Consider the following 25,119-nt stretch of genomic DNA (forward strand, 5'->3'; position numbering starts at 1 on the left):
CCCAGGGGAGGGGTCACCTGCTGGTGCACAGATGCTTGTCCAGGCTGAAGGTGGGAGCCCTTATCTGTCCGCCTCATACTAAGACAAACAGATCCTCACCCTGGCCCCTGCCCTGTAGCAGATGTATCAGGAGTACAACAGGTGTACTAGCTAACAATTACTGAGCCCTTACTCCCTGCCAAGCACTGTGCTGAACAACTTAGATCTCATTAGTCTTATTTATGAGGTTAAGCACAGGACCCCTGGTGGTACAGTGGCTAAGCAGTCAGCTGCTAACTGAAAGGTTGGTGGTTCCAACCCACCAGCTGCTCTGAGAGGAAAAATGTAGCAGTATGCTTCTGTAAAGATTTACAGCCTTGGAAACCCTATGGGCCAGTTCTACTCTGTCCTGTAGTGTCGTTATGAGTTGGAATCGACTCGACAGCACACAACAGCAACAACAACAAACACAATTACCATCACATTTTGCAGATGATGCAATGCAGCCTAGAGGTTCAATAACAGGTGGTTAAGTGGTAGAACCAGGACTTGAACCTACACGGTATGGCTCCAGAGCCCATGTAGTTAACTACTATGCCAGATTATACTGAGCCCAAGAAGAGGCTAGGGAAGAGTAGGAAAGGGTTTGCATAGAGTTGTCCCCAGCCCCCTTCTCCTGCCAGGGATCAGGTCAGCAGGGTCAGCCAGCTGACCTCATGTAGCTTGGGCTTGCGTGTAGGGACTCCATATCAAACTCCTTGTTGAGTATGTGTATTCTTTCTGGGGTCTGAAAAATGGGCAGGCCTTGCTCCCCTGGGGCAAGCATAGAGGTCAGAGTTGTAAGTGGTCAACCCTGCTGACCCAAACAGCAGAGGGGGAGCTGGGACAACCAGGAAGAGGAGGTGTGCTGCCAACCCAACCCCAGGTGTGCCAGGAAGAAGAGTTGGGGTGCCCAGGGCTCAGTGACCCTTGAGGACTCTGAGCCACCATACCTCAGGAGCTGTCAGTTTCTTTGGGAGCACAGACCCAACCAGGCCCACCTAGCCAACAAGGAGCCCCCCTAAGCCTGACAAGGGAAAGGTCCCACTGTGGCATACTATGGTAGCACAATGGCCCAGCCCACACCCCTAGCAGCTGGCCCTGCTGACCCTCAGGGGCTGGCCCCACGCTCTGCCATCCAGCTCTGCTCCCCACATACTCAGTTATGCCTAGCTCAGAGTCTGGCCCTGGAATAGGGTCCCAGGTGCACAGAGGACTCATGTTCTTTCTCCCCCAAGGTTTGTTGGGAGCAGCAGCTGCAGCCAGGAGGCCTAGGACCCCCAGCTACCCCACCTCCGGCGCTGGATGCCCTATCCCCATTCCTTAGGAAGAAAGCCCAGATCCTGGAGGTGCTGAGAGCCCTGGAAGAGACTGACCCCGTACTTCTGTGCTCACCTGCCACCCCTTGGCAGCCTCCAGGCGAGGGGCCTGGCTCCCCAGAGCCGATCAACGGCGAGCTATGTGGCCCACCCCAGCCTGAACCCTCGCCCTGGGCCCCTTACCTGCTGCTAGGCCCTGGCAGCCTGGGAGGCCTGCTGCACTGGGAGCGCCTCCTGGGGGGCCCGGGAGAGGAAGAGGGTACTGGCCGGCCCTGGGGCCCTAGTAGGGGGTCTCCTCAGGCCCGGGGCACCAGCTCTGGCCCACACTGTGCCCCAGGCAGTAGCTCCTCCTCCTCTTCTGATGAGGCAGGTGATCCCAATGAGGCACCCAGCCCTGACACCCTGCTCGGTGCCCTGGCCCGCAAACAATTGAACCTGGGCCAACTCCTCGAGGACACAGAGTCTTACCTACAGGCCTTCCTGGCGGGGGCTGCAGGCCCACTCAACGGGGACCACCCAGGTCCCAGGCAGCCATCCTCCCCAGACCAGGGGCCCCCACAGCTGTCCAAGTCCAAAGGCCTCCCCAAGTCAGCTTGGGGTGGGGATACCCCAGAGGCCCACAGGCCAGGCTTTGGTGCTACCTCAGAGGGCCAGGGACCCCTCCCCTTCCTCAGCATGTTCATGGGTGCGGGGGATGCCCCCCTGGGCTCACGGCCTGGCCACCCCCATTCCTTATCTCAGGTGAAAAGCAAGCTCCAAATTGGCCCCCCTTCTCCTGGAGAAGCCCAGGGACCCCTTCTGCCCTCTCCAGCCAGAGGTCTCAAGTTCCTAAAGATGCCTCCAGCCTCGGAGAAAGTCCCCAGCCCAGGAGGCCCCCAGCTCAGCCCCCAGCTCCCCCGGAACTCACGAATCCCCTGTCGGAACGGTGGCTCAGATGGGAGCCCCTCCCCGTTGCTGGCCCGCCGGGGTCTTGGGGGAGGAGAGCTGTCCCCTGAGGGGGCACAAGGCCTGCCCACCAGCCCTTCACCCTGCTCTTCAACCCCAGACTCTGCACAACTCAGACCCCCGCAGCCAGCCTTGTCCACCACACTGTCCCCAGGGCCAGTGATGTCTCCCTGCTATGAGAACATCCTGGACCTTTCCCGCGGCACCTTCAGGGGGCCTTCCCCAGAGCCCCCTCTATCCCCACTGCAGGTGCCCACCTACCCACAACTGACTCTGGAGGTGCCACAGGCCCCGGAGGTCCTCAGAAGCCCCGGCATCCCTCCCAGCCCTTGCCTCCCAGAATCCTGCCCCTATGGGAGCCCCCAGGAGAAGAGTTTGGACAAGGCAGGCTCAGAGTCCCCCCATCCTGGCTGCAGGACCCCAGGCAACTCATCCAAGAAATCTGGCCAGGGGGCAGGGCGGCGACCTGGGGATCCTGGCTACACACCCCTGCGGGACAGACTGGCAGCCCTGGGGAAACTGAAGACAGGCCCCGAGGGGCTTCTGGGCACAGAGAGGAATGGGGTGCCAGCCAGGCCTGGCACTGAGAAGGTTCGGGGACCAGGGAGGTCAGGGGAGAGCCCTGGAGACATGATGCCTCCCACCTCCAGGCCCCCTGAGCAGCCAGAAACTAAGGGAGCACTGCGGGGGGCAGTGGCCTTAGGCACAAGCAGCCTGAAGCAGCAGGAACCCGGGCTCCTGGGGGATCCTGGGGCTCGAGTCTATTCCTCCCACTCAATGGGGGCCCGGGTAGACCTGGAGCCCATCTCACCAAGGAGCTGCCTCACCAAAGTAGAGCTGGCTAAGAGCCGGCTGGCAGGAGCTCTGTGTCCCCAGGTACCCCGTACCCCTGCCAAAGTGCCAACCTCAGCCCCCAACCTGGGCAAGCCCAATAAGAGCCCCCATGGCAGCCCTACGAAGCTGCCTTCCAAATCACCCACCAAGGTGGTGCCCCGGCCTGGAGCCCCCTCAGCTAATAAGGAGTCCCCCAAGCCTGACAAGGGAAAGGGCCCACCATGGGCAGACTGTGGTAGCACCACAGCACAGCCTACACCCCCAGCAGCTGGCCCCATTGACCCAAACCAAGGCCCTGAGGGGCCAGCCCCACACTCCGCCATCGAGGAGAAAGTGATGAAGGGCATTGAGGAGAATGTGCTGCGGCTCCAGGGCCAGGAGCGGGCGCTGGGCACTGAGGCCAAGCACCGAAACACCAGCAGCATCGCCAGCTGGTTTGGTCTTAAGAAGAGCAAGCTGCCAGCACTGAACCGTCGCACAGAGGCCACCAAGAGCAAGGAAGGGGCCAGTGGGGGCTCCCCGCTCCGGAAGGAGGTCAAGATGGAAGCCCGGAAGCTGGAGGCCGAGAGCCTCAACATCTCCAAACTGATGGCTAAGGCAGAAGACTTGCGGCGTGCCCTGGAGGAGGAGAAGGCCTACCTGAGCAGCAGGGCCCGGCCACGGCTCCGGGGACCAGCCCCAGGGCCACAGATGCAGGGCCAGCTGGCTGGCATGTACCAAGGTGCAGACACCTTCATGCAGCAGCTGCTCAACAGGTGAGGGCCTGGGACCCATTGGGCAGGTGTGCGGTGGGCTTTGGGTGCTTTTCCCATTGTGGGCACACCTGGGTCTGGAGCTGGGACCACCTTTCCAGAGAACTCAAGCTTCCCAGAGGTCAAAGGAGCAGGAGGTCAAGTGCAGTGCCACCAAAGTGTCTGAGGGTTAGTAGCCTGGAGGAAAGATTGGCTCAGATCAGAAGCCTAGGGTTTGTAGCCCGCCCTACCCCTTGCTGGCTGTGTGGTGTCAGACATGCTGAGACTCACATCCTCACTGGAATCAACAGTCCATTTTCCTGGTTTGACTCCAGTATCAGATGCAGTGGCCCATCTAAGTGCCTTGCATGCGGTACTTAAGGGAGTGCTGTGTCCTGTCTGGGCTGAAGAATGTCTCGTCTCCCAGGAGTTTCTATCCTATAAGACAAGGAGGGTCTCCTCCAGTCCTGCCCTTTGGCACCTCCACAGACTCAGCAGTGGGCGCTATGATTCAGAGAAGGGGTCCACCCCATCTTGGGTTGCTCCATCTGGGCCCACTGAGGCAGAAAGTCACAGAGACTGGGCCCTGGGTAGGGTGTGGTGCGGACAGCAGGCATGCTCAGAAGTTCAGCTGGAGCCAGCAGGGTGCATCAGTGCAGGGACCAGGATGTGACAGGTCTGCCCATCTGTCTCTAAACACTCTTGTCGTCTCTAGGCTTGACTGTGGGTAGCTTTGGGGGTGTTCTCCTACCCTTTCTCCTGCCCTGCTCTTCCACCAGGATTTTCCCTCGGGCCTCTGCTTTATCCCAGTGACAGGAGGGAAAGGAGGGGGCAACCACCAGGGATATGTTCCCTTCCCCAGGGCCTCACTTGGCCCTGCACTAGTGGGGAGTAGGAGGCTGGAATGTCTGGTGGGCCCAGCCCCTCTCTAGGCCTCCGTCACTTCCTCAATACTGTTGCCCCTAGGGTGGATGGCAAGGAGCTGCCACCCAAAAGCTGGCGGGAGCCCAAGCCTGAGTTTGGGGATTTCCAGCCAGTGTCCTCAGACCCCAAGAACCCCTGGCCAGCTTGTGGGCCCCGAAATGGACTGGTAGGCCCTCTTCAGGGCTGTGGAAAACCTCCTGGGAAGGTAAGTTCTTGGAGTTGGGGCTAGGTAGAGGGGCCAGCTTTTTGGCCCTGTCAAATCTCTTACTCCCTGGAGGGCTCTCCTTCCCTGGGGCCTGCAAACATTCATGGTCTGAGGCGGGGGCTTCCTGAGGGCAAGGCAGATTGCAAGAACCATCAGACTCAGATGGCAGAGGCCACGTGGGTAGGGGGCTGGGGTGGGATGGAATGGACTCAGGTCTCCTGTACTCCACAGCCGAGCAGTGAGCCGGGGAGGCGGGATGATATCCCCTCAGAGGACAGCCTGGCCGAGCCTGTGCCCACCCCACACTTCACAGGTCAGCAGGGCCGGGAGCCAAGAATGGGACCTGCACCCCCACCTCCTGCCTGCCCAAGTTACACTTCCCTGACACTGTAGCAGGTGCCAGACCCTCTGTGCCATCTGGGTGCCAAGCACTAGGTGGGCACTGAGGTTGCACAAGAATAAATCCCTGGCCTGCCTTCAGGGGTATCTGGTTTGCCTTCCTCCCAAAGCCTGGGGCGGGGTCGGTGGGGAGGGTGGCGGTGGTGGGGAGGGCGGCAGGGACAACTGGGGTCACGTTCTGTGAACTGAGCCTGTTGGGCCAAGAGAGGCCCTGAATAGGGATCTGGGCTGGGCTGGGACAGGAAGCTGGAGGAAGAAGGCAGAATGGGTGGGCCACAGACTTACCTCCTGGACCTTACCCGCCCCTCCCCAGCCTGTGGCTCCTTGACTCGAACCCTGGACAGTGGCATTGGGACCTTCCCGCCCCCAGACCATGGCAGCAGTGGGACTCCCAGCAAGAACCTGCCGAAGACCAAGTCACCACGGCTGGAGCCCCCACCCGGGGCACCCCCAGCTCGACCCCCACCCCTTACCAAAGTCCCCCGCCGTGCCCACACACTGGAGCGTGAGGTGCCAGGAGTAGAGGAGCTGCTGGTGAGTGGGCGGCACCCTAGCATGCCGGCCTTCCCTGCACTGCTCACCGCGACACCGGGCCACCGGGGCCATAAGACGTGTCCTGATGGTGAGTGTCCAGGCAGGTGGGTAGAACATCCTGGGCACTACCTGGGGTGAATCCCCGGACAGCCCTCACCCACCACATCTGCCTTCCCATTGTTCCCCGACAGATCCCTGTGAAGACCCAGGCCCTCCTCCTCCTGTCCAGCTGGCCAAAAACTGGACCTTCCCCAATGCAAGGGCAGCTGGCAGCTCCTCTGACCCTTTCCTCTGCCCGCCCCGACAACTGGAGGGACTGCCCAGGATGCCCCTGGTGAGAATGTCAGAAGGGACGAGAAACAGGACTGGGGGGCAAGAGGGAGTGACATGAGGAGACCAATTTCTTCAGTGAGGTGCGGTCTGTATCTTGTCCAGCCTTGGCACAGCACTGGGGAGGAGAGCTGAGGCGAGACCGCCTTAGATGCCCCTCTGGGAGCCTGCCTACCTGCCCTTCCCACATACCCCTCTTGGGAAGGGTTTCTGTCCTTCCCCCAAACCTTGGTAGGATGTACATCCAGCCGGCTTCCTTTGAAGCATGCCCCACCTCAGAAGGCCCATCTGCATCCCCTCAGTCAGGGGTGCAGAATGCCCTCTCCGAGTGAGTGCCTCTCAGGCTGGCCCAGAGCTGGAGAGGAGCTTCTTCCCAAGCTTTCCTTCCTTTCCCAGGCCCTGCCCGTGGACCGGAAGCCAAGCCTGGAGCCCAGCCGCCCATCCCCTACACCCCCAGGTCCAGCATTTGGGGGTAGCCGCACCCCCAGTACGTCGGACATGGGTGAGGACGGTAGAGTGGCCAGCGGGGTTGCCCCAGGGCTTGAGACCTCGGAATCCCTCAGTGACTCGCTCTATGACTCACTATCCTCCTGTGGGAGTCAGGGCTGAGGTCTGTGCCACACAACAGCCCTTGCTTAAGCTGGGAACCACAGCCTGGATGGGCTTCGCTCAGGCCCTGCCCCCTCAGGGCCAGTGGGGCCCCTCCCTGAAGGGACCAAGGAGGCAGGTGGATAAGAAGGTGAAAGGGGTCCCTGGCACAACCCACCGCCCACTGCTGCTGTGGATGAGATGACCGCTCTCAGCTCAGGGAGAGACCCCACCCCTCGTCCCTTCTTTCATCCAGAGTAAGGCTCTTCCTTGGAGGGGTTGGGGGCCCAAGGCCACTGCACCTCTGCCCCCAGCTTCCACTCTAGGCTGAGCCATCTTGTGGTGCTGGGCTTCTTGCCCGCCGGCCATGCCATCTCTGCCAAGCCCGGCTGCTCCCCTGCTCGAAGACCCCGCAAGGCCAGGGCAAGGCCCCTGTGCTGGTGGAGTTTGGGGCTGAGGGAGACAAGTTGCCTTCTCTCTCTTACTGCCCTGGTCTTCCCTGCTGTCTGGATGGTGCTGCCCTCCCCTGCCCCACATCTCTGGGGTTCGTTTGTCTGTCTTTTTTTTTTTTTTTAATATTAAAGCGCCTGACCCAATCCTCACCCGCAACCTCAAACTGCGGTTAATTTATCTGTCGTTAAAAATGCGGCTGCTCTGTTTCCAGCCTCTGCTTCTGCCGTATCCCTAATAAAATGTGGAGGCCCCTCCCTGCCCCCCGACTTGGCTTGTTCTGTGGGACAACTCAGGGATGGACAGATGGGTAGATACCGCGACGACACCAGGTTGAGGGACCCCAGGGGCCTGGACTCTGCCCCAGGCATCCTGGTGAAGCAGCCCTCCACCAGAGGAACTGACTGGAAGCATCCTAAAAGGCAACCAAGCGTTAGAAAATGGGCATGCTTAGGCCTGGAATGATACCTGGGGTTGGGGAGACTGAGCTTGGGTGGGACTGAGACTGGGCTGCCTCTTGGGAGGGAGGTAGGGAGGATGACTGGGACTGCACTCAAAACCCTGTACATAGCAGGTGGGGCGGAGCAGGCAAATGCTGAGCTTCAGAGGCTGGGGATAGATAGTTATGTGTCTGGTAGCATCCTTTTGCTACAAGGCAAGGCACAACTGGGTTTTAAGCTGTTGCTACACTCTGTTCTCTCCCAAACTTTGGGCTTTCCTCAGATCCTAGTTCTGCCTCAGATTTTACCCAGAGGTTCCCCTGGCTGTAAAGTTCTCAGTTTAAGAAGGGGAGGCCAGGAATGAGGCTGTGGGAAGGGTCCAGGCTCCCAGGAATTTTTTCAGACTGTCCACATGCCATAGGAAGGCCATAGGACATGGAGCTGGGCACTGGTCTGAAGGTGAACCGGTTGGCAAGCAGCCCTTCTCACAATGGCCAGCCTTGGTTGGGCCTAGGAAGGCCTCCCTCTTGCCCAGCTTTCGAGGTGTGGAGTGGCTTGTCCAGGTGCACCCCACTGACACAGCTGTACTTGCTACCTCCTCGTGACATACAGCTTTGAAGGCCATCTGGGCAGCATGCACACTCGAGACCCCCAGCCTTGTGGCTGGTACTCTGGATGTGCATGCCCTGGGAGGGGGAGGTTAGAGGTGGGGGCCTTGTGGTAGACACATAGTGTGTCCTGCTTTGTATCGGAACCACAGGCTCACCAAGCCAAGGTCAGGGGTCCCTGGACAGAGAGTATTATTGGGCCCATTCGAAACTCAGTTATGCCACTGGAGGCCAGCCCAGGAAGTATGGGGACAGGGAAGATGTCAGTGTCTCTTTATACTACTGCTTCCAGTAGTGTCTCTCCAGCCACCCTTGCTCCCCGAGAGTGGTGAAATAACTACCTCATTAAAATACGTACCTGCCATATTGCCCAGCTTCCTGCTTCCTAAACCCCACAATAGCCCTGCCGGAGGAAGCATCGTCAACCTCATTTTACAGATGAAGAGCTGAGGATCAGAATGTTTCAATGATTGCTCAAGGCCAAGAAGCGATGGAGCCTGACAAGAGTAGCACCTTTTTGGTGCATGACTGCTTTCTTGTACCTGGACTTTAATCTTCCGCCTTGGCCTATGGGTCACTCCTAATGGGCAGGGCTTGAGAGCACTGGGATCTGTTTTTTTCTGAGCAAGTTGCATCCTTTCTCCAGGCCTCAGCTATAGAAAATAAGAAGGTTGGGTCAGACCAGCCGATCCCATCAGCCTGACTTTCTCCTTTCCTCTTTCTTCTTCCTACATCTTCCCCCATCTGACCTCTTTCCCTCCTGTTTCTCTTAGTTGATATCATCATCAAAGAAATAAATAAGACCTAGAGAAGAGTCAAGACAGATGTCTTGGTTTTGTTTAAATGTTAGAGTCCCACTTTTTTACCTCTATCTTTTGGCATTCCTGGGTGGCACAAGTGGTTAAATGCTCAGCTACCAACCGAAAGGTTGGTAGTTCAGATTCACCCAGAGGTGCCTCGAAAGAAATTCCTGATGATCTGCTCCCAAAAAAATCACAGCTGTTGAATGAAGAACACCAAGGTCACATGATAACTATGAGCCCGAGACAGAAAGGGCCACATGAACTAGAGACTTACATCATCCTGAGACCAGAAGAACTAGATGGTGGCCAGCCACAACTGATGACTCCCCTGACAGGGAACACAACAGAGAACTCCTAAGGGAGCAGGAGAACAGTGGGATGCAGACCCCAAATTCTCATAAAAAGACCAGACTTAATGGTCTGACTGAGACTAGAAGAATCCCGGCGGTCATGGTCCCCAAACCTTCTGTTGGCCCAGGACAGGAACCATTCCTGAAGACTACTCATCAGACATGGAAGGGACTGGACAATGGGCTGGAGAGAGATGCTGATGAAGAGTGAGCTACTTGTATCAGGTGGACACTTGAGATTGTATTGGCATCTCCCGTCTGGAGGGGAGATGGGAGGGTAGAGAGGGTTAGAAACTGGCAAAATTGTCACGAAAGGAGAGACTGAAGGGCTGACTCATTAGGGGGAGAGTAAGTGGGAGTATGGAGTAAGGTGTATATAAGTTTACATGTGACAGACTGACTTGATTTGTAAACTTTCACTTAAAGCACAATAAAAATTATTAAAAAAAAAATCACAGCTGTTGAAAACCCTGTGGAGCACAGTTCTACTCTGACACACGTGAGGTTACTGTGAGTCGGAATCGACTCAGTGGCAACTGGTATCTTTTACTCTCAGGTCTCTAGTCCCCTGTCCCTTCTGCTTTTGTGGACTGGGTATGATATTACCAAGCTTCATATCTCTGCCCCTTGCCAGGCAGGCTTAAAGAAGTCCACATCCTTCTCATAACTTGTTATTTCTTGGTTTTTCAAGCCCTTTTCTCTGTTTGGACTTGACGGATCACCTCATTTCCTGCTAGAGCGGAATTGTTTGCCTGTGGGATATTTATCCTCTTTCCTTTCCGGAAGGCGCTTGGCATGGTGGGTTTGACTCTCGACTCCACCTCTCACAAGCTGAGACCTAAGGGTCAATCTGCATTCCTGTCACCAAGGTCTGGTCATCTGCAGCCTGGCTCTGTTCTCTGATGTCACCTGATGCGTGATGACATTGTGGTCCCTGGGACAGTGTGGCCTGGTGGGGGCAGCGTCTGGCTGTCAGTCATCAGGGCAGGTGGCATCCTTAGCTGATGCACAGACAGTCCTTCCCTACCAACCGTTCCAAAGTGAACAACTCTCCTTCCTAATCCCCTCAGCATGCAGTTACGGGGCGACCAGGTCCAGACAAGCCATCCCAGCAGCCCACATAACTGTGTGTGTCCTCCACACAAGGATAGAGCAGACAGAATATTCCACCTGAAATAATTCTGTGGAGGGGGTGCACAGAGGAGTTTTAAAACACTCCTGGGAAACCGTTTCCTCCTTGCACACCATGGAAGGGTTTGGCTAAAAGACCCCTTGATCTTCAATATGGCAGACCCTTTGCAATATCTGCTTGCAGAATTAAAGTGACCTCACTGTTTCTCCAAGAACAATGAGTCAATGTTTGCCTTACCACTGGATATGACTGTTCTGCTGAGTTTCCCAAATGAAAGAAGCCAAAACTGCCAGAACTGCCACCACCACCTATTCCCCCCTCTCCACCATGGCAACAAGACATCAGCAGAAGACTATGAAAAGGTTTCAGCCCAAGAGACAGAAAGGGCCACATAAACCAGAGACCTACATCAGCCTGATTGAGACCAGAAGAACTAGATGGTGCCTGGCTACAACCGGTGACTGCCCTGACAGGGAACACAACAGAGAACCCCTAAGGGAGCAGGAAAACAGCTGGATGTAGACCCCAAATTCTCGTAAAAAGACCAGACTTAAGGGTCTGACTGAAACTAGAAGGACCCTGGGAGTCATGGCCCACAGACCTTCTGTTGGCCTAGGACAGGAACCATTCCCAAAGCCAACTCTTCAGACAGGGATTGGACTGGACAATAGGATGGAGAGGGATGCTGGTGAGAAGTGAGCTTCTTGGATCAGATGGACACTTGAGACTATGTTGGCATGTCCTGTCTGGAAGGGAGATGAGAGGGTAGAGGGGGTTAGAAGCTGGCAGAACAGACACAAAAAGCGAGAGTGGAGGGCGGGAGCAGGCTGCCTCATTAGGGGGAGAGCAACTGGCAGTATGTAGCAAGGTGTATATAAGTTTTTGTTTGAGAGACAGGCCTGATTAGTAAACTTTCACTTAAAGCACAATAAAAATTTAAAAGTAAATAAAGATTTCAGGTTCGTCTTCACTGGACACCCTGTCTTCAGCAAGAAATGTGTCCAAAACGCTAATTGAGGTTTTCTCTGGGTGGCCAGTGAATTTATTTTCTTCTTTACCGTTTTGTAGATTTTCTACAAAAAATGTTTTTCTTTATCAAAAAAGTTTTTAAAAGAAACAGTCATTCTTCGGTCAAGAGCAGTCACAGCTGGCAAACCGCTAGGCTGCAGCAGCAGAACGTAGGCTACCAGGTTATTTAGCCTAATTGGCAAGCAAACCACTTCCACCTCCTTGGGTATGCCAGCACACAGAAGTGTCGTAAAGTCTGAAGAGTATTCTGTCCCAGCTCATGTCAACCAGCCTGACTACCTCTTGTCTGATGTGGCCCATGTCAAGAACCTTTCTGCCGAGCAGAAGGCCTTGAAAAAGAATGAGAAGGCTGCCTGGAGCACCCTCTCCATTGATGAGAAAGCTGAATTGTACATTAAAATTCAACGAGAGCTTTGCAAAAATTAATAGAAGCACATACAAGTGGAAGATGGTTGTGGGCACTGCCCTGTTCTTCATCTGTGCTCACCTTGATCTGGGGGAAGTGCTACGTGTATGGCCCCATCCAGCACACCTTTGAGGATGAGTGAGTGGCCAAGCAGACCAAGAGGATGCATGAAGTTCAGCCCAATCCAAGGGTTTTCTGCCAAGTGGGACGACAAGAATGAGTTGGAAAAAATAAGAACCCACTGTTCATGTGTTTGAACCTTAACTTGTTCTGTCGCCTCCATGCAACTCTGCCTTTACTGGAGACCCGTTATGTAAAGTAGTGACAATGACAATAAATGACCAGTTTATGTGAAAAAAAGTCATGCTTTGCAGCATACTCTAGATATATACCCCCATTCTGTAATCATATTTGAGGAAATTGAAACATATAAATGCATTTTTTTAAAAGCCATGTGAATTTGAAGCAAATACAGGTGAGTATTTCTATGATCCTGGAGTGAGGAAGGGCTTAAGATTTTTTTTTTTTTTAATTATTAAAGACAAATTATAAAAGCACTTGCTTATGGTAAGAATAAAAATGGAAACAGAATAGAATGTTATATAAGGAAAAGGAAGCATCTCTTTCATACCCTGACCCCCAGTCTCACTCTCCAGGTATAATCCCAGTTAAGTGGTGAACCTTTCAGACATTATAAAAATGCACATGCACAAAGCATGATAATGTCTGCCTATTAATAGACAATGAGATTATTCTATAGTTACTAATCTGCTTCTTTCTTTTAGCACGTAATGCATCTTAGAGATCTTTCCAAAGCCCAGCAATCTCCATTCCATTATATACCCATTGCTGTCGAGTCGTTTCTGACTCATAAAGACCCAATAGAACAGAGTAGAACTGCCCATAGGGTTTCCAAGGAGTGGCTGGTAGAGTTGAATTTCCAACCTTTTGGTTAGCAGCCAAGCTCTTAACCACTATGTCATCAAGGCTTCATTTCGTTGTATAAAAAAAAAAAAAAAATAGGTGTCGCATATTTAACCAGTTTCCTACTGATGGGGGGTTAGGTGGTTTATGTTTTGTTTTGTTTTGTCATGACAATGCTGCAGTGAACATCACAAATGGATCTTTGGTGACTTGTATATTTCCATAAGATACATCCGTATAAATGGAATTGCTATGTCAAAAAAGTATGTTTAATTTACGTTTTTATAGATATTAACAAATTGTGCCCCACCAACAATATATAAGTGGGACTATCTCCTCATATCCTCTGCAGTGTTGAGTATTATCACACTTTTTTATTCTCAGCCAATTTGATGGGAACGAGAGATCATGTAGTCTTGTAGTCCAATGTAAGGTCTTTGACTTTTACTCAGAGTGAAATGGGGAGCCATTGGAAAGCGATGAGAATAGACTAGAGGGCAAGAAGGAGACCAGCCTCTGAAGGAAACAAGGCCTCTTTGGTAACCCAAGTGAGAGCTGGTGGTGGCCTGGACTAGGGTGGAGGCAGTAGAAAAAACAGGATTTGCTAATGTAATAGATGTGAGGAAAAGAGAAGAGTCAAGTATAGCTCCAGAAGTTTTGGAGCAGCTGGAAGGATGAAGTTATCATTCACTGATATGGAGAAGACTGGTGGATAGAGCAACCTTGGGGGAGGGAAGATCAGGAGTTAAATGTTGGACATGTTAAATTTGAAATACATATTGGACAACATCCAAAAGAAGATGTGGAATAAGCAGTTGGTTATAGAAGTTCAGAGTTTAGAAAAGTGTCTGGGGCTGAAGATATAAATTAGTAAGCAATTAGCATATGGATGTTATTTAAAGCCAGGGGGCTGAAAGAGCTCACCACAAGAGTGAGAAGAAGAAGGATCTGAGCTTTGTGCCCTGGACACTTCATCCTTTAGATGTCAGAGAAATGAGAAAACAAAAGAGACTGAAAAGGTACCACCAGGAGAATGTAGGGTCCTGGAATATAAGTGAAGAAAATGTTTCAAGAAAAATGAGGTAATCAGTTGTCTCAAATTGTGCTGACATGCCCAACAAGATGAAGATTGAAAATTGTCTTTTGGATTTTGCGACATGGAGGTCATTGGTGACCTTAACAAGAACAGTGATGGAAATGAAAGCTGATTGGAGTGGTTCAAAAGCAAATGGGAAAGGAAGAATTGGAGCATAAACAACTCTTTTGAGGAGCAGAGAGAAGAGAATGGAAGGGGGAAGTGGAGGCAAGAAGAGAGATTATTAATAATTTTAAGTCTTATTTTTAAAATTATCTCAAATGTGCAAGTATGTTTCAAGTATGATACAAAGAACTTCTTTCCCTAAACCATATGAAAGTAAGTTGCCAACTTAATGCTCCCAAACCAAAACCATTGCCATCTAGTTGATTCTGACTCATAGCAACCCTATATGACAGAGTAGAACTGTCCCATTAGGATTCCCCAAATATTTCAGTGTATATTGTATATTTCCTACAAACAACGGCATTCTCCTATATATCCACAATACTACTATAAAAGTCATGAATTAACATTAATATATTGTGACCATCTAATCAGCAGATCCCATAGTATTCAGTTTTAAATTACATATTGCAATTAGTTATGTTTCTTTAGTCTCCCTCAATCTGAAACAATTCTTTGACTTTCCTTGACACGTCTGAGTATTACAGGCCACGATTCTGATTTGTCTTATTACTGAGGATGTTCACTTGATTAAGCTGGCATCTGCAAGGCTTCCCTATTACACATTTACCATTTTTCCTTTATAGATAATAAGAACATCCTGGGGAAGTACTTTGAAACTATGTAAATGTTTCATTTTCACCAAACTTTCTACTTATTTATTTATATCAGTATGGATGTATAGTTTCCTATTTTATTCAATGCACTATAATCTGTTACTATTATCATTTATTTTGATGCACAAATTGTCTATCGTTTGGCCAGTGTGAGTCCCTTCAAGCTGGCTGCTGTGTCTTTTTTGACAAATTCCCATCATTCTTTGGGGATGTACTTACTTTCTGGCACAGGATTCATCTTGGACTTTCCCTGACCCAGACCTGGAATCAACCATTTTTCCAAAGAGCCCTGATTCCTTTTAGTGGGAAATGATATTTAGTAACCAAGATCTGGAGACTAGGTGTGCTCATTGATATTGGAGTGTTCCTGCTCCAGGTTCTAAGAGAGGTTTTCTTAAAGACAGAAGAAATCACAGAATGTTCTTAGATTTACAGAAATGATGAAATAGAGAAAATCTGATGATGCAGGAGAGAGATGAGAGAATTGTTGGGCTCTAGTGTACAAGTGAAGGTATTGGCCTTAAATAGCATCCATAGGTGCAGGAAGGAGGAAGACAGAGAAGCAGGTAGTAGATAGAGCATATGTGGTGGTGTCTACTTGTAGAAGTACTCTTTTGGTTGCTTTTATTTTTTCAGAGAAATAACACAAGCAAGGTCATCAGCTAAAAGGAATGATGGAGAAAGAAGGTGTTGGAGGTTTGAGGAGAAGGTATAAGTAAGTCATCTAGGAGCTCAGAAGAGTGAATGTAGCAGGATTACCAGGCAACTTGAAGTGTCCACTTAAAGTTAGTGGTTAGGAATTTATAGTGAGACATACTAGTATGAGTGTGGTTTTTGTTTTGTTTTTTTCTCCAGTCATATTAGGCACAGAATAAGCAGAAAGTTGGAATAACCAGGGCTACAATTTACCAAATAAATGTGACAAAGGAGAAAGAGAGACAGGGGAATTGAGGGTGTATACAAAGGAGTGATTATATCGATTGACCAAACCAAAAAAAAAAAAACCAAACCCAGTGCTGTCGATTTGATTCCAACTCATAGTGACCCTATAGGACAGAGTAGAACTGCCCCACAGAGTCTCCAAGGAGCCCCTGGTGGATTCAAACTGCCGAACCTACTTAACCACTATGCCACCGGGGTTTCCCTCGATTGACCATGGGCTTTAAATTGGATAAAAAGGGAAGAGAGGACAACAGAGAGACATGAAGGAGGTAGAATCAATAGATTGTAATTCCTAGTAGGATCAAAGGAATTATGGAAAAAAGAGGACTAGTAGAAATGAGTTGGAAAGATATTGGGAAGAAAGGTAGGACACATGAAATTAAGATTATGGAGAGGCTGAAGTTATTGGTAAAGACAAGGACCAAGGTATGAACATGGGAGTAAGTGACTCAGATAGGGTAGGTAACAAGGTCATTAGAGGAGAAGAGATCAAGGAACTGAGAGGCCAAGGTATTGGAAGGATTATCTAGGTGCATATTGAAATCTCCAAGAATTAGGACAGAATTAGTACCAGACAGTGACAATGAGGCAGAGGCCAAAACCTTCAAGAAATGAAGGGAAGTAATCCAAGGATTGGTAGATGAGTAGAAAAGAGAGGCGTAATGGGTGGTGTAGTGTAATGACATGAAATTCAAAGCTGAGGAATTTTAGGTAGGAAAAATGGTCTGAAAATAGCACAGGAAGGCAAAGGGACATTCAGAGAAGAGATTATGTACATAGGGAGTTTTGTTGACAAAGGGTTTCAGGAAATGGGAACAGAGTACCAAAATACTCTTTGATTCAGCTAGTCTGTGTCTAGAAATTTATCCTAATGAAAAAATCAGAGATGCATAATGATATTTCTAAAAGTGATTGGTTACTAAACCATGGTTACATTTATACCATGAAATACCACATCCATTTTAAAATAACAGAATATTTATTGACAGGAAACTTAAAAAAAAAATACATATTCACACACACATATATATATAGCTGAGCTAGAAAAGCACCCTGCAAAACAATATGCACAGTAAGCCACATTTGTAAACCACATAACAAGTGTATAGAGTCAAGGACAAAACATGGTTTAAAATCAGGAAAGGTTGTACCCTTTCACCATACCTACTCACTCTGCATGCTGAGCAAATAATCCAAGAAGCTGGACTCTGTGAAGAAGCACTGGGCATAAAGATTAAAGGAAGACTCATTAACAGCCTTTATTATGCAGATGACACAACCTTGCTTGCTGAAAGAGAAGAGGACTTGAAGCACTTACTGATGAAGATCAAAGATCAGTCTTCAGTATGGATTACACTTAACATAAAGAAAACAAAAATCCTCACAACTGGACCAATAAGCAGCATCATGAAAAACGGAGAAAAGATTGAGGTTGTCAAAGATTTCATTTTACTTGGATCCACAATTAACACCCATGGAACCCGCAGTCAAGAAATCAAAAGACGCATTGCATTGGGCAAATCAGCTGCAAAAGACCTCTTTAAAGGGTTGAAAATCAAAGATGTCACCTTGAAGACTAAGGTGCACCTGACCCAAGCCATGGTGTTTTCAATTGCCTTATGTGCATGCGAAAGCTGGACAATGAATAAGGAAGACTGAAGAAGAATTGACACCTTTGAATTGTGGTGTTGGCAAAGAATATTGAATATACCACAGACTGCCAAGAGAACAAACAAATCTGTCTTGGAAAAAGTACAGCCAGAGTACTCCTTAAAGGCAAGGATGGTGAAGCTATGTCTCATGTACTTTGGACATGTTATCAGGAGGGACATGTCCCTGGAGGACATCATCCTTGGTAAAGTAGCAGGTCAGCGAAAAAGAGGAAGACCCTCAACTAGATGGATTGATACAGTGGCCACAACAATGGGTTCAAGCATAACAATGATTGTGAGAATGGTGCAGGACCAGGCAGTGTTTTGTTCTGTTGTACACAGGTTGGCTATGAGTCGGAACCAACTCGACAGCAACCTAACAACAACAACAGAGGAACAAAAGCCGATAATAACAATGCTTATATCTGAGCCATGGGATTTCTGGTGATTTTCTTTTTCCCTTTGTGTCCTTCCTAGTTTTCTCATCGAATGCGTGTTACTTTTTTTTTTTTACATATAACAATTAAAAATATTTAAATCACTTCCTTTAATATACAAGACATAAAGAAAGCCCAATGAAACTCTCAGTCTCAGAGTTAGTAGTTTAGGGGGAGTCAAAGAAAACAAGCTGTTTCTCAGTGCCCCAGGGAAAAAGGGGTGAGAGAACACAGGACATCACTAGCCCCCAGGTGATTCCAGAGCTGGGGCCAAGCAGGGCTTGGCTCTCTCTCTACCAAGGGAAAGTACTGATTTTCATTGTTATGGTTCTGGCCTTGCTCCCACACTCATCTTCCAGTTTTAAGAAGTCATCCAGTTCCCAGGATGGCTCCTTCTTTTAGTTCCCTAACATTTTCCCTCAGAGGAGAAGGCTGCTTACCATGTCGTGGTGTCAGGGTCCCAGGGAAGTTGTCATCCTGCAGGATGCTGAGGGGGGTTCTCACTAGTACCTTGCCGTTTGGCTTCTGTCTATTATGCTTAGAACCTGAAGATTGGGGATTCTCAGGTCTCTCAAGGGCTTGTCTGAGCGCTGGCTGGCCACAGGGGTTTCTGTGGGCTGTCCTGCTTCCCCCTTGGAAGACACCTGTTTGGGGGAGAGCTCAGTTTGGCTCAGAGGTGGCATCTGGTCCTCAAGGGATAGTTGGGTGCCCAGAGGCAAGTCCAATTCAGAAGATGAAAGTGTCTCCAGGGGCAGAACACGCTCTGGGGAAAGATTTGATTTGAGGGCTTTGGTGTCAAATACTTCACTCAGCTGCTTCACCAGGGGGCTTGGAGGTTCTCTGGTGCTGGTCTTCATAGGTGTCCGCACAATGCCAAGGGTAGGAGAGCGGGGATCGGGGTCCTGGGTTTGATTAGGACCCTCCAGCTGTTTCCCTGATGGCAGGCTTGGCTGTGGAGAGCTCTCCATCTGGATGGGTGTGTGCAAGATGCAGGTACTAGGTGAATGATGGTCTGTCACTGGAGCCAGATGCGTGTTGTGCGGTGCTGGAGTGACTGAAACGCTCTTGGCCAAGCCCATCTCTACCAGGAAATGTAGGGTGTGGCAGGGCTGGCCTAGGGCAAGGAAGGAATGCCAGGGCCCCAATGCCACCTATGGGTCCGCAGGAGCTGCAAATGTGTATTCCTTTTGAAATTAGACAAAGTGAAAGAAAAATAGATGTCATTTTTAAACTCAATGCTCAGCTGGTCAGAAATTTTTGAAGTTTACAAAACATTTAGGTAATTTACCCATTGAGAGACCTAAACCAGAACAAAAATGTATTTGATAAGGGATTTTTAGCTGCATAACTTCTATCTTAAATATTTTAATTATTTAAATGAGCTAATAATACCAAAAAATATGAGCTTACCATCACATTAAATTTAAAATCCAGAGAAAAGAAAAAAAAAATCACTCCTAATCCCACCATCATAATATAGCCTTTTTCAGGAGAATTTTGGTGGGATGAGAAACTTATGTTGAACAACTATAGGATGCTTTTTAATGAGGATTATTTTATTTAATCTTACCACAACTCTGTGAATAAACCTGTTGCTGTCAAGTCAACTGCCCCATGGTTTCCAAGGAGCAGCTGGTGGATTCAAACTGCCCGCATTTTCTTTAGCAGCCAGATGCTTAACCACTGCACCACCAGGACCCCAGCTCTATGAATAGGTACTGTTTTTTTACTATTTATTTTTATAGAGCACTGTAGTGTAGGAATCGACTCAACGGCAACGGGTCAGGTAGTATAAAAACCAAAAAACCAAACCCAGTGTTGTTGAGTCGATTCCAACTCATAGCGACCCTATAGGACAGAGTAGAACTGCCCCATCGAGTTTCCAAAGAGTGCCTGGCAGATTCGAACTGCCAACCCTTTGGTTAGCAGCCATAACACTTAACCACTACGCCTCCAGGGTTTCCCAGTGCTCTGTAGTATTCCATTTTTCATAACAGTTTTATTGTGACATAATTCCCACACCATACAATTCACCCATTTAAAGTGTATAATTCAATGGTTTTTAGTATTAGTATATACTATTTTACAGATGAGAGACAGAGTGTCAAAAAAGATTAAATAGCATGCCTAGGTCACAAGTTATTAAGTGACAAGGTCAGGATATGGCCAATGTCTAAAGCTGAAATTTAAGCTCTTAAATATAACTGAGGGGAGGGGTTCTCTGACAGAAACCAGATTGCAGAAAGAGTGTGGTGGAGGCAGCTGGTCTCAGAGGGGTACAGGTGGCAGGAACAGAGACGTTGGATCAAAAGTGACTGTTGAGTATGAGGTGAGTGAGAGCCATCCAGGTGGAGGAGTCCAGGCAGTGGTTGGGAGATACACTGGAAAATTAGGAATGTATGAGAGAGATTCAAGGAGCATCTGGAAAGAATGGTGTCCTGGAAGCTGAGGGTTCCCATAACATAAGACCTGGAAAGTATCCACCAGCTCAGGCAACAAGGAAACCATTGGTGACAAAAAAAAAAAAAATGCTGAGGAATCAGTCAGTAAGCACAGACAATTCTCTCAAAGAGCTTCAGATTCAATCTAAACAGCCTTTTTAAATGAGGGAAAATTAATAGGGCAAGCAGTTGAAAATGAATAATGGGAACAATTGAAAATGAATTACTGAGGTACCTCCAGCCCAAAATGAATTAACTTCTGAGAAAATAAAAAGTTTACAAGTAAGAGTATACATGACATGACTTAGCTGTGAGCAATATTTATGTCATCATGATAATTTCATTATGACTATTAATTGTCCAAAGTAATGAAGCGAGAGGAAGGGGAGAGGGAAAGTATGTGTGACTGAGGAGGGGACATATGTGTGAGAGTTAAATCCTCACTTTCCATGGTTGAAAATAAAGTGATAGTACCTAAAACTGAAAGGTCGGAGCACATAATTTATGTTACTTGGGAATGTGGAAGTAAATAGCAAAAGAAAGAGCTAAAGGAGTTGAGAGTGATTGGTTCTGAGAAGTAGAAAGCAGTGGGAAGGAGTGAAAAATATATTTGTATATATATTATTTTGATGAAAGTGAAATTTAAATTAAAAAAATCTCAAGATGTCTAAAAAAAAAAAAAAAAAAGGGATGGGTCTGAATGTACTGACATGGAAAGGTCTCCAGGATATCTTGTTCAGTGAAAAAAAGCAAGGGCAGAACAGTGTGTTCCATATGCTACCATTTGTGTGGAAAATAATAATATGCATGTATACATTTTATACATTTTGGGTTTATATGTTTTAAATGTATAAAATTTTCCCAAAAGGATACTCAAGACTCTGCCAACAGTGGTGGCTTCTGGGGGGTGAAACTGGGTGGCTATGGGACAGGATGGGAGAGTGTTCCAGTTATCTACTGTTTATGTAATAACCACCCCTAAACTTAGTGGCTTCAAACCACAGACATTTGTTATTTCCCATGATTCTTTGGTTTGGCTGGGCATTTTCTGGTCTGGGATGGCTCAGCTGGAGCTAGATGGTCCAGGACGGTCTCCCCCAGATGGCTGGGGCCTCAGCTGGGATGGCTGGGCCTCTCTCCATGGAGTCTCTCATCCTCAGGAAGGCTGGCCTGGTCTTGTTCACATGGCAGTGGAGCGTTTCCCAGCAGCGGAAGAGCACAGATTCCAATGCAGGAGAGCTTTTCAAGCCTCTGGTTGTGTTACCTTTGTTAGTGACAGGGTGGTCAGGGCCAGGGTGAGGTACCTCCAGCCCAAAATTTAAGTCGGTTCTCAAGTACTTGCATGCTCCACTCGCTTCACGCAGTCTCAACACTGGCTAATGACCCATTGAGTAAAGCTAGTCACAAGGCCAAGCCTAGATTCAAGAGGCAGAAAATAGACTCCACCCTTTGATGGGAGGAGCTGCAAAGTATTGTGGCCACATCTATCAATCTACCACAGAGACTCTTACTTTTCCCATTTGCTTTTGCACCTTTTGAATTTTATACCATACGGACGGGGAGAGTGGTGAAGATGTGGAATGGGCAATGAGAGAGGGGAGGGGCCTGGCTAAGGACAAGCCCAGGAGTTTCAAAAGAGGCTGGAGTTCAGGAATCTCTAGTGGCACCAATCTGCAGGACAGCGGGATTTTGTGGTGGCTGTTTCTTCTCGTAGCGGGGTGCAGAGGTCTGGCTCTAGGACTAGACAAGGAAGATTTTGGGATTAACCCAAGGATAGGCCTCGTTGATGAGGGAGTTGAGATTGCTGGTGAGAGGTTAGGTGAGATGACTCACCATAGACTCCAGCTTGAGTAATAATAACATAAAACAGCACATACACACACACAGTGTATAGCATTTACAGTGTGCCCGTCACTGTTGTTAGTGCTTAATACATATTAACTCAGTTAATCCTTGCCACAACCTTTTGAGGTAGGTATTAGTGTTTTCCTAATTTAATATGAGAAAGTGAGGCTCTTGCCCAAGGTCAGAACTTGTATGTGGAAGAAACTTGACAAAACCAGGCAGCCCTGCTCCAGAGTCTGCAGTCAAAATCACAACAGAAAGGCAAGTTTTATTGGTAGTTGCTGCTGAATTAGTCCCCAATTCATCGTGACCCTCTGCACAACTAGAGGAAAAGCTGCCTAGTCTTGCACTATCCCTATGATTGGTTGTGCTCCATAGGGTTTTCACTGGCTAATTTTCAGAAGTAGATTGGTCAGGCCTTTCCTCCTAGTCCGTCTTAGTCTGGAAGCTCTGCTGAAATCTGTTCAGCATCATAACAACATGCAAGCATGCAGTGACAGATGGGTGGTGGCAGCACATGAGGTGCATTGGCTGGGAATTGAACCCAGGCCTCTTGCATGGAAGGCAGGAACTCTACCACTGAGGGATTCTACCCCTGCCCCCAAGGTGAAGCTAGGAGGGTATTAAAAGAAGCAGGATAAAATCAAGGGGCTAAGGGTTGGGGTTTCAATGCAGCCAAAATGTAGGTGAGAAGGGGAGAAAGGATGACTGTGGTCTGAGAGTAGAAGAGTGGACTTTTCTATCTGGTGCAGATGGCTGGGATGAGGTGAAAGTGAAAGTCACTGGAGGGGGTAAGATCAAGGAACTAAGGTGGCTAGTCACCCACAGGGACACTGAAGCATCCCAAAGTAAAGTGTTGTCGACACAGAGGGAGAGGAATAGTGGAGAGAGATCTCTGATAAGTGCCAGAGAAAGATTCACGCAGGAGGGTGAGTAGGCAGGGCCAAGTCCAGGCAGAGGGCAGCTGGGGCCTTAATGCAGCTGAAATCACCAGGAAATCAGGTTTCTTCGCTGACACTTGTGGAACGCAATAAGCACTGTGATGCTTCTCTACAGCTGGAGCACCCCCAGTAGTTACTCCAAAAATCACAAATACTCATTAGCTACATATACTTTTTGTTTTTGATTCATTAAAACTTAAGGAAAAAAGGAGTTTATTTTTCTTTCAGAACAATCAGGAAAATATGTTGCCACCAGGTGGTGCAATGTAGGAAGTGCCGGACTGGGAGGTTTGCGGCCCTGAAACTGCCACCCTGTGGCGAGAAAAAGAAATACAGGGTTCCTCCCATCACCATTTGCGACCAATGCACCAAATCTTGATGCCCCACGCTCATTCACCTGCTACGTGCACTAGACAAAATATGAAGTACATGAATATGTGATATGTGGACTTGACGGACATAAGCTCTTCCCTGGGTGGCCCCACCAGTTCAGCAACAGCTTAGTATCTTGGTGGGAGCCCTTCCTGCAGTCAGTCCTAAGGTAAATGGTGCTGGCAAAGAAGCCGAAAGATCTCTGGGCCTTGTTTGCCTCTCTCTTCTTAAACCTTCTGAAGTCAGGACATCAGGACACCCCTCTCCTGGTCTGACTACGCACACCATGCCTCCCCTTTCATTTCTTCATTTCCTCACCCGACCACATGTTTACACAGCCGTTTACTGGGCACATGGTAGATGTGGGGAGCAGTGGTGGTTCATTGGTAAAGTTCTCGCCTTCCATGCAGCGACCCCGGCTTGATTCCTGACCAGTGCACCTCATAAGCAGCCACCACCCAACTGTCAATGAAGGCTTGATGACAACTTCTTGGGACTGGGCTTTTGAGGAAGCTCCAGACTTATTCTTCCCCTTCCAGGGGCTGACAGACCACTGGCTTTCACCATGTTTGTGGGGTTGTTGTTTTTCAAGGCTACTGCAGAGCTGGCAACAGGGGAATGAGAATAGGGCAAGTTAAAACACCGCGAAGATCATTGTGAGATCTTACTGAGATTCATTTTTCTTGAATAAATGCTCCTCGGATTGTTGCAAACCTTTGATTAACTCCAAAGTCATAAAAAGGCTGATTTTGACAATTTTGGGGGCAGTGTTCTCATGGGTTTTATGGAGAAATAGGTTTTTCAGAGGTCCTTATTCCTCCAGTCCCACTGGTGTCACAAGTATATAATCTTTCGACATTGACTCTCTTCACTCAGCACAACGCCCTTGAGATCCATCTAAGCTGGTGCATGTATGTATGGCTCATTCCTTTTTATCGCTGAGTGAGTACTCCACCATGTGGCTGTACCTGTTGAAGGACGTTTTGGTTGTCTCCACTTCGGGGCTATTGCAAACAAAGCTGCCGTGAACATTTGTTTACCAGTTTTTGCATGGACACATATTTTCACTTCTCTAGGGTAAATACGCAGTAGGAGCGTTGCTGGATTTTATAGTTAAGTGTATGCTTAATTTTATAAGAAACTGCCAAACTGTTTTACAGAGAAGCCGTACCATTTCACATTGCCACAGCAATGTATGAGAGATCCAGTTGCTTCACATACTCACTATTACTTAATAGTATCCCTTTTTTTTTTTTAAGTTGTAGACATTCTAATAGGTGTATAGAGATATCTCATGTTTTAATTTGCATTTCCCTAATGGCTAATGATCTTGGACATCTTTTCATGTGCTTATTTGCCATTTGGTAAAGAAGTCATTTGGCCTTTTTGGTGAAGACATTCAAGGAGCTAACTCACTTTTATGGTTTTAAAATGTGCCACATTATCCACATCTCTGTCCCTGACCACCCACCTCAGATTTATGTCCAAATGCTTCTCAATGGCTCCCTGCATATGCATGGATGTCCCACAGGCACTGCTCTCTCAACAAGTCCAAAGCTAACCTACTCCCATCCCTGTGCCTTCCCATGGAAGAGCTAACATTTACAAATTTTACTATGTGTTAAGCAGTGTCCTGTATTCC

The 25,119-nt window shown here is 48.7% G+C and overlaps 2 protein-coding genes and 1 pseudogene across 7 annotated transcripts in view; 2 read left to right on the top strand and 1 right to left on the bottom strand.

Moving 5' to 3' along the window:
• Positions 1–7,546, top strand: part of NCKAP5L (NCK associated protein 5 like) — a 58,160-nt gene extending 50,614 nt beyond the window's left edge. For 5 of the 6 annotated variants that reach the window (XM_010596478.3, XM_010596467.3, XM_064284252.1 and 2 more), the window contains 6 exons: positions 1,257–3,871; positions 4,814–4,976; positions 5,208–5,289; positions 5,689–5,997; positions 6,101–6,243; positions 6,636–7,546. In XM_010596478.3, coding sequence (XP_010594780.2) covers positions 1,257–3,871; positions 4,814–4,976; positions 5,208–5,289; positions 5,689–5,997; positions 6,101–6,243; positions 6,636–6,848 — 3,525 coding nt within the window. In that variant the 3' untranslated portion in view covers positions 6,849–7,546. Of the gene's footprint in view, positions 1–1,256; positions 3,872–4,813; positions 4,977–5,207; positions 5,412–5,688; positions 5,998–6,100; positions 6,244–6,635 lie in introns of those variants that run through there. The other variant, XR_010321858.1, reaches the window with a different exon arrangement.
• A 100-nt stretch (positions 7,547–7,646) lies between these two features.
• LOC111748118 (cytochrome c oxidase subunit 4 isoform 1, mitochondrial-like) lies at positions 7,647–12,885 on the top strand (annotated as a pseudogene).
• Positions 12,886–16,588: 3,703 nt separating this feature from the next.
• Positions 16,589–18,977, bottom strand: LOC135231210 (cell division cycle-associated protein 3-like). Its single transcript, XM_064284253.1, has one exon. It carries the CDS (start codon positions 18,955–18,957, stop codon positions 18,382–18,384), a length of 576 nt encoding a protein of 191 aa, XP_064140323.1. The 5' UTR covers positions 18,958–18,977; the 3' UTR covers positions 16,589–18,381.
• Positions 18,978–25,119: the final 6,142 nt, after the last annotated feature.

Source organism: Loxodonta africana, chromosome 4, assembly GCF_030014295.1.
Source record: "Loxodonta africana isolate mLoxAfr1 chromosome 4, mLoxAfr1.hap2, whole genome shotgun sequence".
NCBI lineage: Eukaryota > Metazoa > Chordata > Mammalia > Proboscidea > Elephantidae > Loxodonta > Loxodonta africana.

Bases quoted from the DNA above. Each gene is read 5' to 3' on its own strand.
- LOC135231210 (XM_064284253.1), bottom strand. From the start codon at position 18,957: ATGGGCTTGGCCAAGAGCGTTTCAGTCACTCCAGCACCGCACAACACG.